Source organism: Rhinoderma darwinii, chromosome 12, assembly GCF_050947455.1.
Source record: "Rhinoderma darwinii isolate aRhiDar2 chromosome 12, aRhiDar2.hap1, whole genome shotgun sequence".
In the NCBI taxonomy this organism is placed as follows: domain Eukaryota; kingdom Metazoa; phylum Chordata; class Amphibia; order Anura; family Rhinodermatidae; genus Rhinoderma; species Rhinoderma darwinii.
Genome location: NC_134698.1, coordinates 55,742,561 through 55,761,389, shown reverse-complemented (window position 1 = coordinate 55,761,389; position 18,829 = coordinate 55,742,561). Strand labels below are relative to the sequence as shown.

The window sequence follows — 18,829 nt, the reverse complement described above, 5'->3', positions numbered from 1 at the left end:
CGTACTACTATTATAATTGCGCAAAATCTGATGCCGTCAAGCCTCTGTGCCACAGTCCTTCCATGTTTATCTTGAATATGACACTAATGAATTCCACCAGCTCTTTATTAATAATTCATTATACAGAGATGTAAATGATCATAGGCTTGGTGCTCCCAGGACGGACATGGAGAATACTGTGTAAAATGTATTATGTCATACACGCATTGTATAGAAATAGGAGAGAGAGAATGTTCACATCTTCTTTATATACGTACTGCCGGTGGCAACAAAAGGCAGAAACCTAAAGGAGACGGGATTTTTATATTAACTAATCTCATGGCATAAATTATCTCCAGGGAGGTATTATTAAAGTCCAATAAAAGGAGAGCTAAAATACAAAAACTGTGTAAACACCCCCCCCCCCCCCCCCCAAAAACAAACAGCAATTGTGTTTTGCCACTTTAAACAGAAAACTAAACCTGTACATGCAGTGGTCTTAATGTTTGAGTAGAAACACTGTGACCTGTACCTTTTTATTGCATTGTCGTAGATAATCCACCTCCTGTAACAATGCTGTCGGGTTGTGCTGCCCCCCTTCTAGGGCGCCAGAGGTTGGATGGTCGGGGTTATGATGAGAATCCGGCCCGTCGCTGTGTGAAGAGCAGGAAAATATTTATTCAGTATGAGCCAATCACATGACAGCTGTTTCCCTCTTATCCCAGCGAGCCATGTGCCGTCATGTTCTGTACACCTTCTTTACATATTAAGTAGGCAACTTGGGGGTAAGCCAATTGTTCCATTAGCAAAGCATGGTATTAAAGTTCACTACAAAAAGAAAGTTGCATTCAGTATTTCTAGGAGTCTTATGGCACATGCATTAGAAATGAGTTAGTGTTAATGCAAACCAACAAAATAAGTAAATGTGTCTGTGTGGACGGTGTAGTTATCCCAGTTATGTTAATGCCTTGTCATTTAAATAATAGTCATTTTCTCTCCATGGTTCCCTATTCTAATGTCTCTTCTCTTAAATATGTCCCAGGATTTTCCTGTGATGCCTGGAATCCTGTGAATTGCTGCATGCTATGTACCGTGCCGGCGGTCTCCATTAATATGTTATCACGTCTTTGACTCCTCAAATTTCTTTCAAAATGAGCAAGGTTTGCTTGTTGGGATGCCTGTTCCCCATGTCCCTACTCCTTGCTCTATTATTGGTTCTGATTACTTTATTGAGCCAAGTAACTTAACACAACTCATATAACCAGTTACATTGTTATAACAAAAAACAAACCAGTCCGACACTGCACAAAAATAATACAATAAAACAAGACATATACACAGCTCAGCCAAAACATTAAAATCACTGACAGGTGAAGTGAATAACATTGATTATCTCATGACAATGGCGCCTGTAGAGGGGTGGGATATATAAGGCAGAAAGTGAACAGTCAGTTATTGAAGTTGATGTGTTGGAAGCAGAAAGAATGGGTAAATGTAAGGACCTGAGCAACTGTCACAAGAGCCAAATTGTAATGGCTAGATGATGGGGTCAGGGCATCTCCAATACAGAAAGTCTTGATGGGTGTTCGGGTATGCAAGGGCTACCAAAAGTGATTCAAGGTAGGACAACCAGCGACAGGATCATGGGCGCCCAATATTTATTGATATACAAGGGGAGCTAAGGCTAGCCCATCTGGTCCGATCCTGCAGAAGAGCTATTGTAGCACAAGTTTTGGAAAGGTGTCATAACACGCATTTGGGTCAGCGTAGCTGCAGATCAGTCAGCGTACCCATGCTGACCCGTTGACTGCCGAAAGCACTTATAATGGGCATGTAAGCATCAGAACTGGACCATTGAGCAATGGAAGAAGGTGAACTGGTCTGATGAATCACGTTGGCTAAATGCCTGTGAGCTGCTTACCTGGGGAAGACATGGCACCAACATACGTTATGAGAAGACGACAAGCAAGCGGAGGCAGTGATCTGGGCAATATTCTGCTGGGAAACCTTCAGTCCTGGTATTCATGTGGATGTTACTTTGACACATATCATCTACCTAAACATTGCTGCAGACCAAGTACATCCCTTCATAGTAACAGTATTCCCAGTATTCAGCAGGATAATGCTCCCTGCCACACTGCAAAAAATGTTCAGGAATGGTTTGAGGAATGCCAAAGAGTTCAAGGTGTTGACTTGGCCTCCAAATTCTCCAGATCCCAATCTGATTGAGCTTCTGTCGGATGTGCTGGGAAAACAAGTCCGATCTATGGAGACCCCACCTTACAACTTACAGGACTTGAAGGATCTGCTGCTAATGTCTTGGTGCCAGAAACCATAGGAACCTTTAAAGGTCTTGTGGAGTCCAAGCCTCGACGGGTCAGAGCTGTTTTGGTGACACGAGGGGCCCGGCACAATATTAGGCAGGTGATTTTAATGTTTTGGCTGAATGGTGTACATAAGGGTATGTTCACACGAGGGCGTCCGTAACGGCTGAAATTACGGGGATGTTTCAGCCTGAAAACATCCCCGTAATTTCAGCCGTAACGGCATGTGCAGGTGCTTGAACGCCGCGTCAATTACGGGCGTAATTAGCGCTGCTATTCATTGGAGTCAATGAATAACGGCTCCAATTACGGCCAAAGAAGTGACAGGTCACTTCTTTGACGCGGGCGTCTATTTACGCGCCGTCTTTTGACAGCGGCGCGTAAATTACGCCTCGTGTGAACAGACAAACGTCTGCCCATTGCTTTCAATGGGCAGATGTTTGTCAGCGCTATTGAGGCGCAATTTTCGGACGTAATTCGGGGCAAAAACGCCCGAATTACGTCCGTAAATAGGCCGTGTGAACATACCCTAATACAAACCCACATTTTACCTTGTCTCCGGAGTGTCATTTTGCACTGGACTTGACATCTTCAGTGCTAACAAATTCCTTGGGCTGGGAACAGGGATAAACTCAGAATCGAGCCCTCTAGGTTTTCTTGTTTCTGGAGTTTCAGACTCCATTTTTGAATCATGTAATTGACCAACCTAACAACAACAACAATATATTATTATATAGTATAATTCCTATAATCTAACATTAATGCCCTTTATCAGATAATCCAGATTCATAGAAAGTCATAAAAATCATATGAAATATATTTATAAGCATAGGGAATATCCATGGAGACAGCACAAATTAAAAAGCCAATATAAAATATTCTACATTATAGAAAACGTCTGACATATCAGAAACATATCAGAAACCCACTATCCGCTAGAATAATGCTGCTAACAAAAGAGTCTAAGAGATTATCCATTAAAGGGAACCTGTCATTAGATTTTAGGGTACTAAAGTACCAGCATATCGTTCTACTGATGCGGTTTAGCATCCTAAACATGTTCCTCTCAAAACTGTCAGTTTTAGAATTTTATAATACAGTGTATAAAGAAGTTATAATACAGCGTATAAAGAAGTTATAATACAGTGTATAAAGAAGTTATAATACAGCGTATAAAGAAGTTATAATACAGCGTATAAAGAAGTTATAATACAGCGTATAAAGAAGTTATAATACAGCATATAAAGAAGTTATAATACAGCGTATAAAGAAGTTATAATACAGTGTATAAAGAAGTTATAATACAGTGTATAAAGAAGTTATAATACAGTGTATAAAGAAGTTATAATACAGCGTATAAAGAAGTTATAATACAGCGTATAAAGAAGTTATAATACAGCGTATAAAGAAGTTATAATACAGCGTATAAAGAAGTTATAATACAGCGTATAAAGAAGTTATAATACAGCGTATAAAGAAGTTATAATACAGCGTATAAAGAAGTTATAATACAGTGTATAAAGAAGTTATAATACAGCATATAAAGAAGTTAGAATACAGCGTATAAAGAAGTTATAATACAGCGTATAAAGAAGTTATAATACAGCATATAAAGAAGTTATAATACAGCGTATAAAGAAGTTATAATACAGTGTATAAAGAAGTTATAATACAGCGTATAAAGAAGTTATAATACAGTGTATAAAGAAGTTATAATACAGCGTATAAAGAAGTTATAATACAGTGTATAAAGAAGTTATAATACAGCGTATAAAGAAGTTATAATACAGCGTATAAAGAAGTTATAATACAGTGTATAAAGAAGTTATAATACAGCATATAAAGAAGTTATAATACAGCGTATAAAGAAGTTATAATACAGCGTATAAAGAAGTTATAATACAGTGTATAAAGAAGTTATAATACAGCGTATTATCATAGAAGGGTCTTGAGATGAGTCCAACAACTTACTGCACATTCCCAGGGCTCAGATGAAGCCGAGGCCAGTACACCTGGACTCATCTAGGGACTCTTCTCTGATATTTACATACAGCACTTCTTTTTTAGAAAAAACAATAAAATAAAATAGGGCCATGTTTGGGAGGGGCATGTTTGGAATACTATTCCCCAATGGTATAATGACATGCTGATGATTTAGTGCCCTAACATTTAGTGACCGGTTCCCTTTAAGATCATATGGACTGAAGAGAGGACTCCCTAGGTCAAAATTTTCAGAATAAGCTCCACTAGCAATTGGAGGATAGGCGGGAATACTAAACATACATTATAGATTCATCAGGTGGAATTAAAGATGGGCAACGCAGAGGGTTAAGGCAGTGTTCATCCACACATGGTAGACAAGCACAGCTGGGTTGAAAAAAAAGTCTGTAAATCCTGTGCACTGGCCCTATAAAATCTAATAAAGATGGCATAGGTGCCTAGTGATAAAGTGCCACCGGCGGGCAGGTAGAGTAGGCCTTCCATCACCACAGAGGGAATGGCATCTGGTTATTTGTTGACCTCTTTCTACTCAGTATCCCATTTTGGTATATCCATATCTTAAATGACTAATGACTTGATAAAGAGAACTATGGTGCGGTACGGTTTTATAACGATTGTTACATTTTTGTGCTCTATCAATAACGTCAAACCGCAAAATATGTAGGTCTGCTGTGTCACTACACAAATGGCCCCCAAGCATAATATTAGGGGCTCCTACTCACTGAATCCATCAATTAGGAGGTGAAGTGGGAAGGAATACCGGTCCATCTCCCTCCTCTCCACCAATCAGCAATGCACAGTAGGCAGAACAATAAGCTGATTAGCCAAGAGCAGGAAGAACGGCCGAGATCCCACAAGTAGGCAGCAAGTAGGCAGCAAGTAGGCGGCAAGTAGGCTACTTAAAGCAGTAAATTAAATTATTTAAGGGCATTTTCAGATGTCTACATTTTGAAGCGCAGCTGATGACACATTCTTAACCACACATGAAAAGCATGTACGTTTTTGCACTATTCATCTGTAAATACCATAGACATAGAAGAGAATACTCTCTAAGATAACTGCAACTGGAAGAGAAACATTTCATACAAGGCTTTTTTAAACATTTGATCAAATGTGAACATTTGGAGATGTCATAACCCCATACATGACTTGTGAGAATGACTGACATGTGTTATCACAAATATTCACTTGCAGTAGAACATGTTCAATCCCGCATAAAATATGCTCTTTATATTAAATATTCCACTTGCCACATGACAGACAGAATCTACTGTCAGCAAAATAATTACAAAGGTTGTTTTGTTGGCCCTTTAAGTGGATTAGAAGGTTTGTGTATAAGGAGACCTCTATATGAGGACAGCTAGGCTCAAATCATTTACTCAATATACATATTAATTGCTATCATAGCGTAATCCTATGAAAGGAAGGAGTGGATAGAGAGAAGGTAGGAGAGGAAAAAAAAGAAAGAAAAAAGAAAGAAGATGAAAAAAAGAAAGAAAAAAGAAAGTAAAGAAGGAAATAAGAGAAAAAAAAGAGAGTAAGAAAAAAAGAAAGAAATAGTAAAAATGAATGAAAGAAAGAAAAAAGAAAAAAAAGTTAAAGAAAAGAAAAACAAGAAAAAAAGAAGAAAAAGAGGAAAAAAGATAAGAAAAAGAATGAGAGAATAAAAAGAGGAAAAAAAGAAAAAAAAAGAATTAAAGAAAAGCAAAGAAAAAAAAGAAATAAAGAAAGAATGAAAGAAAAAAAGAAGAAAAAAGAAAGCAAGAAAAAAGAAAGAAAGAAAAACCAAAGGAAGAAAAAAAAAAAGAGAACAAAATACAAATAAAAAATGAATGAAAGAATGAAAGAAAAAAAAAGAAGAAAAAAAGAAAGAAAAGAAAGCAAGAAAGTAAAACAAATGTCAAATAAAGAGACATTAATCTCCCAATCAGAAATAGAAAATCACACAAAGGAGAATACAGAAAGGCATGTACTGCATATACTCAAACAACAGCTGTTCCTTCCTATGGTAATTTGTGTTTTTGGGGTGTATTCCCCACTCTAGTCAACCTTATGATGGTAGAAGTTGCAGAAAAAATACATAATGAAAATAATTAACTGAAAAGCACAAATACAAATATCTGATACCATTCCAATATTACAAGTCAAAATCGTAGGTAAGGGGAGAGGAGGAAAAGGAGCGTGGTGTTTACCCACCACGCTCCTTTTCCTCCTCTCCCCTTACCTACGATTTCTACAATTCAATAGGTGGTGTACACCTGAGCATGGAGGGAAAACCTAATTTAATTCAATATCAAAATTAAAAAGTGGAGGTCTCCTCTACTAATTCCAATATTACAAGTCTCAACCCTCTAAAGAAAAGGAAATGGAAAAAACACCAGCATTTCATGATTTAATATTATTCATTACGACTACCATCATAGTACAACAAAAACTCAAAGAAAATTTTCCTAGTGGTCTGAACAAAAATGACATAAGATTTTTTGCTAGGAATGGAAGTATTTTCAGTAGCAAATTATTTGATCAGTAACAAAACATCTTTGCAAGTAGGAGACTAAAGGACAAATATTCTAGTATCACAACATTGTTTGTTGGATTCTTTAGAGGGGTTGTCCATAGTTAAAAACATGACTTGTTTCTTTCAAAAACAGTACTCCATCTGTTCACAGGTTATCTGTGGTATTGCAGATCAGCCCCAATCACATCAACGGAGCCGAGCTGCAATACCAAACACAACCCATGGACATGTGTGGAGCCGTTTCTTAAAGATAGCTGCCACGTTTAACCCTATTTGGGTTGACCAGTATCAGAAAGAAGGGTCTATATTTTTTTTCCCAGAAACAGCACCACAGTTATCCATTGACTGCGTCTGGTATTGCAGGTCATCCTCATGCAAGTAAAAAGGGGTTGCACTGCAATACCAGATCCTTTTTTCCCAATTTCGGGCAACCCCTCCATCTCCACCAAACCAGGATTTTTCAGTGTATTTTAAAGTAGCATTTCCACATTGATTGAATATCAAATAAAACGCCGTTTTCTTTAGCCACCCATTTTTTATAGGTTGTCGACATCCTGACATTTTGTGATGTCATCGGGCCTTCATGTTAAACCCCTAAACAAAGTTTATATTCACATTTGACGTCTATTCAGTAGGTGCTTGATACTGCGCATTTGCCATGGTGGATACCTGTCTGAGAATGTGTCCTTGGACGCGTGCCATGGTATTACTGCAAGTACTTGTAAGAAAAGGCTGATAGCATATCATTAGGTGAACTACAGAAAAGAGGTTACAGATTTTCTGTGACAACGCTGTGAAATGTTAAGGTGATCTAATTTCAGCAGGTTATAAAGAATTGGGTCCATTCAGGTAATGTGTCGACCTTCCAAGCATTGAGTAAACCACTTTATTAAAAGTACAAAATACCTTGTGTTAAAGAGAACCTGTCACCTCTCCTGACATGTCTACTTTAGAAAATACTTGTTTACTCCATGAAATAAAAATTCTGGAGCATCTTTTCTTATAACTCTGCTTTGTGCCATCCCTCTGTTATTCCTCCTAGAACTTTATTAATAAATTGAAAACTGGGTGTTACTATTTCCCTAGTCAAATGGGCGTGTCTCTACATAGTCTCACTCGGTCAGCACTGATTGGACATTGTCAGTTTGTGTAGGGACACACCCCCAACTGGTAACATTGGCAATCTATGAATATATTTCTGTGAGGAATAACAGAGGAATTGTACAACGTAGGGTTCTAAGAAAAGATATTCCAGAATGGTTATATCATGGGGATTACAATGATTGTAAAACAGACGTTTCAGGAGAGATGACAGCTCCTCTTTAATTAATGTGAACCAAGTGCAGAATATCTAAACTCCGATAGCAGGTAACTCCCCAACCATTCAAAATAAGGCCCAGTTCACACTGAGTTTTTACGCTGATTTTGACTGGGAAATTGCTTCGGAATCAGCTGAAAAAAACGTCCGAAACCAGCATGCTCTTTCTTACCACGGTTCCGCCTCTGACCTACCATTGAAATCAATGGGAGGCCGAGAAAGGGTTTTTCGCTGCGTTTTTTACCCGTAGCGCTCAATGGCCGCAGGCGAAAGAACGCAGCAAAAAAGTTGTGAAAATCGCGGCAACAATTTACAGGCGGGTCAAAATCTGCCTCAAAATTGCTTTTTAAAGATTATTTAACCCACTTATACATAAATCTTTCACTTGTTGCTTTTCTATTTGTACTACTACATTTGGTTTTCTATTTTCTTACAGACAGGTTCATAAGGCCAGGTTCACACACTGCGAACATTGCCTGGAGCGAAACCCTTTGAAAAAAACCTGCAGGTTTACACGTGCCACGGTTTTGCCACTGGTAAATTATTGCACAACAGTGTACTTGAAATCGGCAGCAGAATTGCGCATATTGCATCAGTGACATGGTCTCACAGTTGCACAGATTATTTTCTGCTAGATGTGAAAGGGGTTTTCTAAAGTCAATTAACAAGCATTGTTCTGTATTTTATATTGTGGGTTTTCAACAAGTGCCATGCTGTAAGGGTGCCCCTAGCGCGTGCGTGTGGCAGCTGCGTGCATTACCTGTACAAACCGTCGGGCTGCATTGCAACACCGGAGCAAAATTTGTTGAAATCTCATCCCCATTGCTGCAGTTGTATTCCGCTGCAAGATTGTTGTCCAAAAATCTGGATGGAAAATCTTCAGCAATTTTGCTACGTTTGCTAAGATTTCCAATAATTTTTAACCCCTTCCCGCTCTATGACGTACTATTATCTCATGATGAGCGCATCGTTCGCGCTCAGTGACATAATAGTACGTCATGGGAATAGCCGCCATTCTGCCCCCCCTCACGGAACATTTATGAGCTGTGACAACTGCTGTCACGTACAGAAATTGTCCCAGCTCCTTCCTGAGGGACCGATCGTAGTGGTCCTCGCCGATTAACCCCTTAGAAGCTGCGTTCAATAGCAATCGCTGCTTCTAAAGGCCTAATTCACACGAGCGTGTTCGGTCCGTGATATATGGTCCGTATATTGGCCGCATTTCCCGGACCGAACATACTGCATGTTGCCGGGCTCCTAGCATCATAGTTATCTATGGCGCTAGGTGTCACTGCCCCGTATTGTAATCATGTTTTCAGTACGTGACAGTAGTTCCGCGGAGAGGCAGGGACACCTAGCGTCATAGATAACTATGATGCTAGGAGCCCGGCTCCATGCAGTGTGTCGGTCCAGGAAATGCGGCCGACATATGGACCATATATCACGGACCGAACACGCTCGTGGGAATTAGGCCTAACGGGTTAGAACACCATCGACGGTCCTGTGACGTGATCGCGGTCTGCCGATGGTTGCTACGGCAAACGGAGGCCTAACAATGGCCTCCGGGTCTGCCATCTACGGAAACCTAGTCGGTCCCACTATGCTTGCTGTCAGCGAGTAACTGACAGCTCTAATACACGGCACTACACATGTAGTGCAGTGTATTCGAATATCAATCAGGGCTTCCTGCCTGCAAGTCCCCTAGTGGGACAAAAAAAAAGTTAAAAAAAAAGTGTAGAAAAAAAAGAAATAAAAGTTTTAAAGTGATAAACGTAAAAATCATCCTTTTTCCCTGATCAGTCCTTTATTATTAAAAAATTGTACTGATCGAAACTACAGTTCGTTCCGCAAAAAACAAGCCCTCACACAGCTTTCTTGATGGAAAAATAAAAATGTTATGGCTCTTAGAATATGGCAAAACAAAAAGTTAATGATTTAAAAAAAAAAAAAAAAAAAGGATTTTATTGTGTGAACGCCATAAAACATAGAAAAACTATATACATTTGTAATCGTATTGACCTGTACAATAAAGTGAATATGTCATAGCGCACGGTGAACGCTGTAAAAAAAAATAATTAAAAAACAATAGTAGAATTGCTGTTTTTTAGTCCCCACGCCTCTCTAGAATAAAGGCTGATCAAAAAAATCACATGTACCCCAAATGTGTACCAATGAAAACTACAAATTGTCCCACAAAAAATAAGCGTCACACCGCTCAGTGGAAAAAATAAAAAAGTTCTGGCTTTCAGAATATGGCGACACAAAAGGATAAGATCGGGCACCATTTATCAGTGCTACACTGGCCAAATATCTGCAGATTATTATTTATTTACCGCATTATTATACACTCTTATTATACCCTGATGTACTCCACACAGCTTACATATGCCCCCACAATATAAACTGAAATACAAGTAAAACCCCAAAGAACTACTACCAAGCTAAATCTGCGCTCCAAAAGCCAAATGGCGCTCCTTCCCTTCTGAGCCCTGCCATGTGCTCAAACAGAAGTTTAGGGCCACGTGTGGGGTATTGCCGTACTTGAAAGAAATTGAGTAACAAATTGTGTGGAGTTTTACTCCTATTATCCCTTGTGAAAATAAATAATTGGAAGCTAAAACTACATATTTTTGTAAAAAAAATAAATTTTTTCATTTTCACTGCCTAATTCTAATAAATTGTAAGAAACACCTGTGGGGTGAAAATGCTCACTACACCGCTAAATTAAATCTTCAAGGGCTGTAGCTTCCAAAATGGGGTCACTTTTCCCCTGTACTGGTACCTCAGAACCTCAGCAAATGCGACATGGTGCCCAGAAACCAATCCAGCAAAATCTACATGCCAATTAGTGTTCAAGCCTTTCTGAGCCCTGCTGTTTGTCCAACCAGCAGTTTATGGTCACATATGGGGTATTGCCGTACTTGGGAGAAATTAAATTACACATTTTAGGGTGCTTTTTCTCCTTTATCTCTTGTGAAAATGAAAAAATTCAATATTTTAGCGGAAATTTTTTGGGGGATTTTCATTCCCACGGCCTAATTCTAATAAATTCTGCAGAAGACCTGTGGGGTATAAATACTAACTATACCCCTAGATAGATTCCTTAAGGGATGAAGTTTCCCAAATGGGGGGGGGTCTTTTTTTTGGGTGTTTACTTTGTTTTGGCCCCACAAGACCTCTTCAAACCCGACATGTGCCTAAAATATATTCTAATAAAAAAGGAGGCCCGAAAATCCTCTAGGTGCTGCTTTGCTTCTGAGGCCTGTTTTTTTTTTTTTTTTTTAGAAGGAAATAAATATTGAGTTGTATTTCTCTGGTAAAACCTTCTGTTTTTCCAGGAAAATATTGATTAAAATTTAATTTCTGCAAGAAAAGTGAAATTTGCACATTTCACCTCTACTTTGCTTTAATTCCCGTGAAATGCCTAAAGGGTTAAGAAACTTTCTAAATGCTGTTTTGAATACTTTGAGGGGTCCAGTGTTTAAAATTTTGTGTTTTATGGGGGTTTATAATATATAGGCCCCTCAAAGCCACATCAGAACTGAACTGGTACCTAAAAAAAGGCTTTTGAAATATTTGTGAACATATGAGAAATTGCTGCTTATGTTCTAAGCCTTGTAATGTCCTAGAAAAATAAAAGAATGTTCAAAACACGATGTAAACATATAGTAAATACATGGGAAATGTGAACTAGTAACTATTTTGTGTGGTATGATCGTCTGCTTTACAAGCAGATACTTTTAAATTCATAAAAATGCTAATTTTTCACAAATAAACACTGAATGTATCGACCAAATTTTACCACTATCATAAATTACAATGTGTCACGAGAGAAAAATCTCAGAATCACTTGGATTAATAAAGGCATTCCAAAATTATTACGACATAAAGTGACACGTCAGATTTGAAAAATTGGCTCTGAGCCTTAAGGCCCAAACTAGACTGCGTCCTTAAGGGGTTAATGTCCATATTGTGTCCTATTTGATTGGCCAAGATATAGTTGTTAAGAACTTGAAAGTTACCAGAATACCTTTTCCAGATCTACATAGTTTACTTATGTCTTCTGCTAACAAAGTCAATGTCAGTAAATCCACGAGAAGGCAATACAAACTGTCTGATCAACATAATGAAAACTGATTAAGCATTTTCTTAACGGGAATACTGGATGATCAGAATAAAAATTCTATCACAAATTAATTTTAAGTCTCTTATTTTCTGGATTTTTTTACATCACAAGAAACTTTGTATAAGAATAAAAATTACAAGTGGTCTGGCGTAAACCTATTAAAAAAACAAACCAGAAAGATCACTCCCTCTAGTGGTTGAAAAGTATTTTGCAACTCGATATCCTGCATTTTCATTAAATTTGTATAAAATAATAAGACGCATATCAAAAAGTTGATCACCCCAAACCATATATGTGGCATCATCCTCATTCATTTAAAGCTGAAAGGTTTTGTCAGTATGAAGTTAAGTCTATTCTGATCATGTGAGTAAACCAATCTCTTAAAGTGAAGCTCCGCATTGAAGAATTACATTTCTGGGACTTACATACACTGTCATTCTTAATATAATACCGATGTTATAATAATCACTGTGGCAGCGCTAGAAAAACAACATACAGGGCTGTGGACAGTTTAACATACCCTGCGGTGCCAACAATGGGCTATTTTTTTTTTTTTTAACCGGCAAGCAAACTGTAGTGTATATGCAGGTGTAAACAGCTACCTTTGTTCTGTTGACTGATCTTCAGGGCAATTTTAAATTCTTGCTAACAGGATAATAGCATTAGGGAATTGCTATTTATGCAGTTCTCTAAAATATTATTTAAGGTGGCGCCAAAGGGGAAATTTCACTTTGAAAAATGAGAGCTACATAATATTAATATAGAATCTCTAGTTAAAAAAATTAGGACATTCGGGAAACCATCAAACTCCTTAATTTATAATTTGTTTTTTTTTTTGCTAGAGAGCCTGCTGCCGGAGGGTGACTGTGAATGATCTCCGCACTCCTGTAAAAATTTGGTGGTGTGACTTACTATGATAAGAGCATGCCTCATTTGCTTCTGTTCACATCATGCTTTATGTCAGATATATACATAGACATATACTGTAACGTTCCAATCTGTTTCTATAGGAACAATGTAGGCTAAAAAAACAACATTCCCCTTAGCAGATATTTGCCTGTCACATTGGCATCTGGATGCTCCACCAGATGAGATATCGAAAGGTCGCCTAGCGGCAGAGATGTGTCCGTTATATCGTCACTTCCGCAGAGTAGGCAGTCCACAGATGATACCTTCTATTTAGGGAAAGAGGTTTCACAAATAAGAAGGGTGGAGAACTTTAATACTCATGTGCACCAGAGATCACATCTTATCATTTATAAGATATTGAATTTTAGCCACTGTATATTGTTCTGCATTCAGCGCAAAAATAATAAACTGTGTCGGAACAATTTATTCTTAAATCGGTTATCCAGGATTAGATAAAAGGGTATGCTTTTTGTCCCCATGTAATACAGCGCCACTGTTGTCCATAGGCTTTGACTGGTATTGCAGTTTTGGGAAAATGGATCAGACCCTTTATCTCTTTTAAATGATGAGAAAATATATGCACAAAGAATAGAAACATTAATAAAAGCAATACGTTTGGTCCGGGACTGGTAAATTACTTCTGCGCAACTATTAAATATTACATTATATTACACCAGAATGACCTCAATCAGACCAGTGTCCAGATTTTCAGTCACCTAAGATGCCCATTTACACACAAGGATATGGTCTAGATTTTGATAGGTAATGGTGTTCCCATTGTAAAAAAAACAAATCTTCAAAATCCTCATAACGGACTCTCAGATTACCACTTACACAGTACAATTGTAGCAATAATGGTGATCATTAGAAGAGGTTTTCTACAGGGTCATAGAAATAACGCTATCACTACCATTGGTCATTTTTCACCTGATCATATTGGACATTGCTGCTTATAAAACCTAGATCTTTGCTTTTACAGACTCACAAACAAGTAAGGGTATGTGCACACACACTAATTACGTCCGTAATTGACGGACGTATTTCGGCCGCAAGTACCGGACCGAACACAGTGCAGGGAGCCGGGCTCCTAGCATCATACTTATGTACGATGCTAGGAGTCCCTGCCTCTCTGCAGGAGAACTGTCACGTACTGTAATCATGTTTTCAGTATGGGACAGTAGTTCCACGGAGAGGCAGGGACTCCTAGCATCGTACATAAGTATGATGCTAGGAGCCCGGCTCCCTGCACTGTGTTCGGTCCGGTACTTGCGGCCGAAATACGTCCGTCAATTACGGACGTAAATAGTGTGTGTGCACATACCCTAAGGCTTCGTTCACTTCTGCGTTGGGGTCCCGTTCTGACTTTCCGTCGGAGGTTTCCGTCAGAACGGGACCCTGAGCAGTCATAAACTGACACCGATGGAAACTAGAGGTTTCCGTTTCCATCTCCATTGATTTCAATGGTGATGGATCCGGTGCCCATGGTTTCCGTTTGTGTCTATTGTGCAAAAGACCCTTCATTTTGCCGGCAGCAATAGAGAAGCAATAGCGTAGTCTACTACGCTATTGCTTCCGGCAAAACGACGCCTCCGGTGCACAACAGACACAAACGGAAACTATGGGCACCGGACCCGTCACCATTAGTACTGCAGTATATCGTGCAAGCGATCTAACGATCGTTGGTTAAAGTCCCCTAGGGAGGCAAGTAAAAGCGACCGCGTACCTCCTCCGAAAGGGCTTCATAGGAATACAAAGATGGCGGACATGCCAACCAATGGCAACCCCTAATCTCTCCGCGGGGGGGTCATTAGAACGTTACAGAGGGTCACCCCCCTGTTTTTAGTCATTTAAATTCCGCGGTCGCTATTGACTATGGCATTTAACAGGTTAAACTAGCTGGATTGCGCTTGAGCGGGATCCCGCCCGTTACCCGTAAGTTTCGGCTGTAACACACAGCCGACACTCTCGTCCTATGGAGCGGGCTTAGCCTATGAGCCCGCTCCGTGCTCTCCCACCTGGCGTGCGCCGTATACATACGGCGGATGTCGAGAAGTGGTTAAAGTATCCTACAGTCTAAACAATTCTCTGTATGCTAAAAGCCTTGACACTGGGCTGATACATTGTAGCAAACCATCAGGGCAGGAGAGAGAGTTGCGCTGCAGATATTTTCAGCTCGAGGATACAGATGTAACACTCCTAACGCCGTAAATTGTAGGCCTGAACAGGTTACATAGTCAGTACGGTTGAAAAAACCACTTCAGACATTTTCAGCCTCTGAATGTAAACAAGCATGTTTCCATCCACTGACAGCAAAGTGATCTTGAAAATGGGGAAAAAGGTAACTGAAAACGTTGCATACATTTTTATTAGGCTCTGTGCACATCCCGTTTTTTGCCTATCTTTGACGTACACGCCGGGAAAAGCTCCCGACATATGCGTTAAACGTTGGCTGTAACGGATGCCTTAGGATCCATCATCCGTCACCATAGAGTTTAATGATATATGTTAAACATATACGTCAAGAGAAAACAGCCTCTTAATCCAGGCGACTTTGGTGTTTGCCTGCGTATTTTGAGGCGTTTTTTGTAGTGTCAATAGAAAATCAGCTCCAAAAACACCTCTTGAAATGACATGCTACTTTTTTTTCTACGAGGCGTTTTTTAATTCAGCAGCGCATAAATACACCTCATATGAACAGCACAGTGTATTTCTCATTAAAATCAATGGGAAACTGCAGGTGTATTTCAAGTGTATTTTGGAGCCTAATTTTTACGCTCCAAAATATGCCTGAAAATAAGCCATGTGAACATGACCTTCGGCATTCATTTAACACATACATTTCCTATAGACTAGAATGAAAGGCTATTGAAAAGCTAGGTGAAATATAAGTTAAACATATAACTGTGGTGTATGCCATACACATCACCCATAGGCTCTTATGTTAAAAAAACAAAAACATATACCACGTTGTATACTTTTTTTGCGGGATCCGAGTAGTCAAAACGTGATGTACAAATAGCCTTAATTGTGCGCGTGGAGACTGTACGGAGGCAAACGTATTCCCTGTGGTACCGCACTACCAAGCCATAGGTGTGTATTGCTGTATGGTTCCTCCATATGGCCCTGTATTACAAAGATATTTTTTCGCTACAAGTAATGCTTCAAGATCCGTATTATGTCCTCCACATTATTTTTTTTTAGAAGTAATCCGACAGAAAAAAAAAAAACCGTCAACCTCCGTATTAAATTAGAGACATACAGGGGGTAAAGTATGACCCTATAGAGTGCTGTGTGTATCGTATTACGGATCCATAAATCTCAGAGGTTGTATGAAACTTCTGTTTTTGGTATTATCTTCCTGGTTTTGGATTCCATCACCCATTGCCCACAATCATAATAATAAAAAAACAAAAACAAAACTAATGGGCGTTATTTATTTTAAAGCTCCAATAACCTCCAGGGTTCTGTACATATGAAATACATAGGGGTTTAAATATATAACATGAGATAATAAAAACAGTCAGTAAAGAACAATAAACATGAATTTACTGAGTGACAGACTGGTACAGAGGCCGTGCCCGTGAGGGCTTACAATCTACAAGGGAAGGGTGAAGTATACATTAGGTGGGGGTTATACATTGGTGTAAAGGAGACAGGGTTGTTGCATATCGTAAACTTTTCTGAAGAGTTGGGCTTTCAGGATGTGGGGATGTATCGGGAGATTAGGGAAAAGATTTTTGGAGGGGACAAGTTGTGGACTACTTTGTAGGTCATTGCTAGTATTTGTTAAATGAATATGCTGGGCAAAGGGTAGCCAGTGATGGAATTGGGTTAGAAGGGAGGCCACAGAGAAGGATGTTACAGTAGTCTAGGTGGAACATGATAGTCAAGCATTTTTGTACACTCAGGTTGAGGAAAGAGACATTTTCAGAAATGTTTTTGTGGTGGAGGTGATAAGGGCTTGGATATGTGGTCTGGAGGATTGGGCGGAATCAAAGGTTATCCCAAGACAGTGGACATGACTATGTGAAAAGTGTGGAGCCATTAACTTTGACTGCTAGTTCTAGTAGGTAAAATGAGTGAGATGGGGAAAGATAATGAATTCGGTTTTATCCATCATGAACAAGAGGAAGCCGGAGGAGAAGAAGAAAGAGGAGCTAGACGACAGACACTCCGGATAGCAGAGAGGTACTATTGGGGCCACAAAGGTACATTTTAGTGTCATCAGTGTAAAAGTGGTATTTATAGCCATGAAATGTTATGTGCTATTCTTGGCCAAAAGGTAAAGATGGAGAAGAGCAGGGGCCCCAGGACAGAGCCTTGGGGGACACCAACAGAAAGACGAAAAGAAAAGAAGGTGATGTGCGAGTGAAGACACTAAATGTACAGTTAGAAAGGTATGAGGAGATCCAGGAGAGGGCCAAGGCTGTGATGGTAAGAGGCGAGAGGATTTGTAACAGGAGGGAGTGTGTCGAAGGCGAAACAGGTCTAGAATGACGAGTACAGATTTATAGTGGATATAAAAAGTCTACATACACGATAAAATGCCAGGTTTTTGTCATGTTACAAAATCACTCCAAGATGAATCATTCCAGAACTTTTTCCACCTTTAATGTCACCTATAATCTGTACAATTGTGTTGAAAAACAAACGGAAATCCTTTAGGGTGGAAAAATAAAAATAAAGAACAAAAGTAATGTGGTTGCATAAATATGCACACCCTTAAACTAATACTTTGTTGATTTACCCTTTGACTTTATGATCGCATTCAGTGTTTTTGGGTAGAAGTCTATCAGCATGGCACATCTTGACTTGGCAATTGTTGCCCACTCTTCCTTGCAAATGCGCTCCAAATCTGTCAGATTGTGAGGGCATCTCCTGTGTACAGCCCTCTTTAGGTGACCCCCCAGATTTTCAATGGGATTCAGGTCTGGGCTCTGGCTGGGCCATTCCTTGATCTTCTTCTGGTGAAGCCAGTCTTTTGTTGTTGGAGGTATGCTTTGGGTCGTTGTCGTGCTGAAAGGTGAAATTCCTCTTTATCTCCAGCTTTTTAGCAGAGGCCTGCAGGTTCTGTGCCAATATTGACTGATATTTGGAACTGTTCATAATTCCCTTCACCTTGACTAAAGCCCCAGTTCCAGCTGCAGAAAAACAGCCCCAAAGCATAATGCTGCCTCCACCATGCTCCATAATGCTGCCTCCACCATGCTTCACTGTAGGTATGCTGTTCTTTTGGTGATGTGTAGTGTTGGATTTGCGACAAAAAGTTCAAACTTGGTCTCATCAGACCAGAACACGTTTTCCCACATGCTTTTGGCAGACGTAATGTAGGTCTTTGCAAAACATAGCCGGGCTTGGATGTTTTTCTTTGTTAGAAAAGGCTTCACAACCACATGCACTACACAACCAGTACCTGCCAGAAAGTCCTGCAGCTCCTTAAATGTTGCTCTAGGCCTCTTGGTAGCCCACCGAACCAATTTTCAGCTTGTCTTTTCATCAAGTTTTGAGGCACGTCCAGTTCTTGCTAATGTCACTGTTGTGCCAAATGTAATCCACTTCTTGATAACCGTCTTCACTGTGTTCCATGGTATATCTAATGTCTTGGAAATTCTTTGGTACCCTTCTCCTGACTGATGCCTTTCAACAATCAGATC

At 39.5% G+C, this 18,829-nt stretch overlaps 1 protein-coding gene across 2 annotated transcripts in view; it reads right to left on the bottom strand.

Moving 5' to 3' along the window:
• Positions 1–18,829, bottom strand: part of MIPOL1 (mirror-image polydactyly 1) — a 302,694-nt gene that overhangs the window by 185,161 nt on the left and 98,704 nt on the right. For both annotated transcript variants that reach the window (XM_075844430.1, XM_075844431.1), the window contains exons 3-4: positions 2,855–3,009; positions 512–632 (exon numbers count right to left, since the gene is read on the bottom strand). In XM_075844430.1, coding sequence (XP_075700545.1) covers positions 512–632; positions 2,855–3,009 — 276 coding nt within the window. The remainder of the gene's footprint in view (positions 1–511; positions 633–2,854; positions 3,010–18,829) is intronic.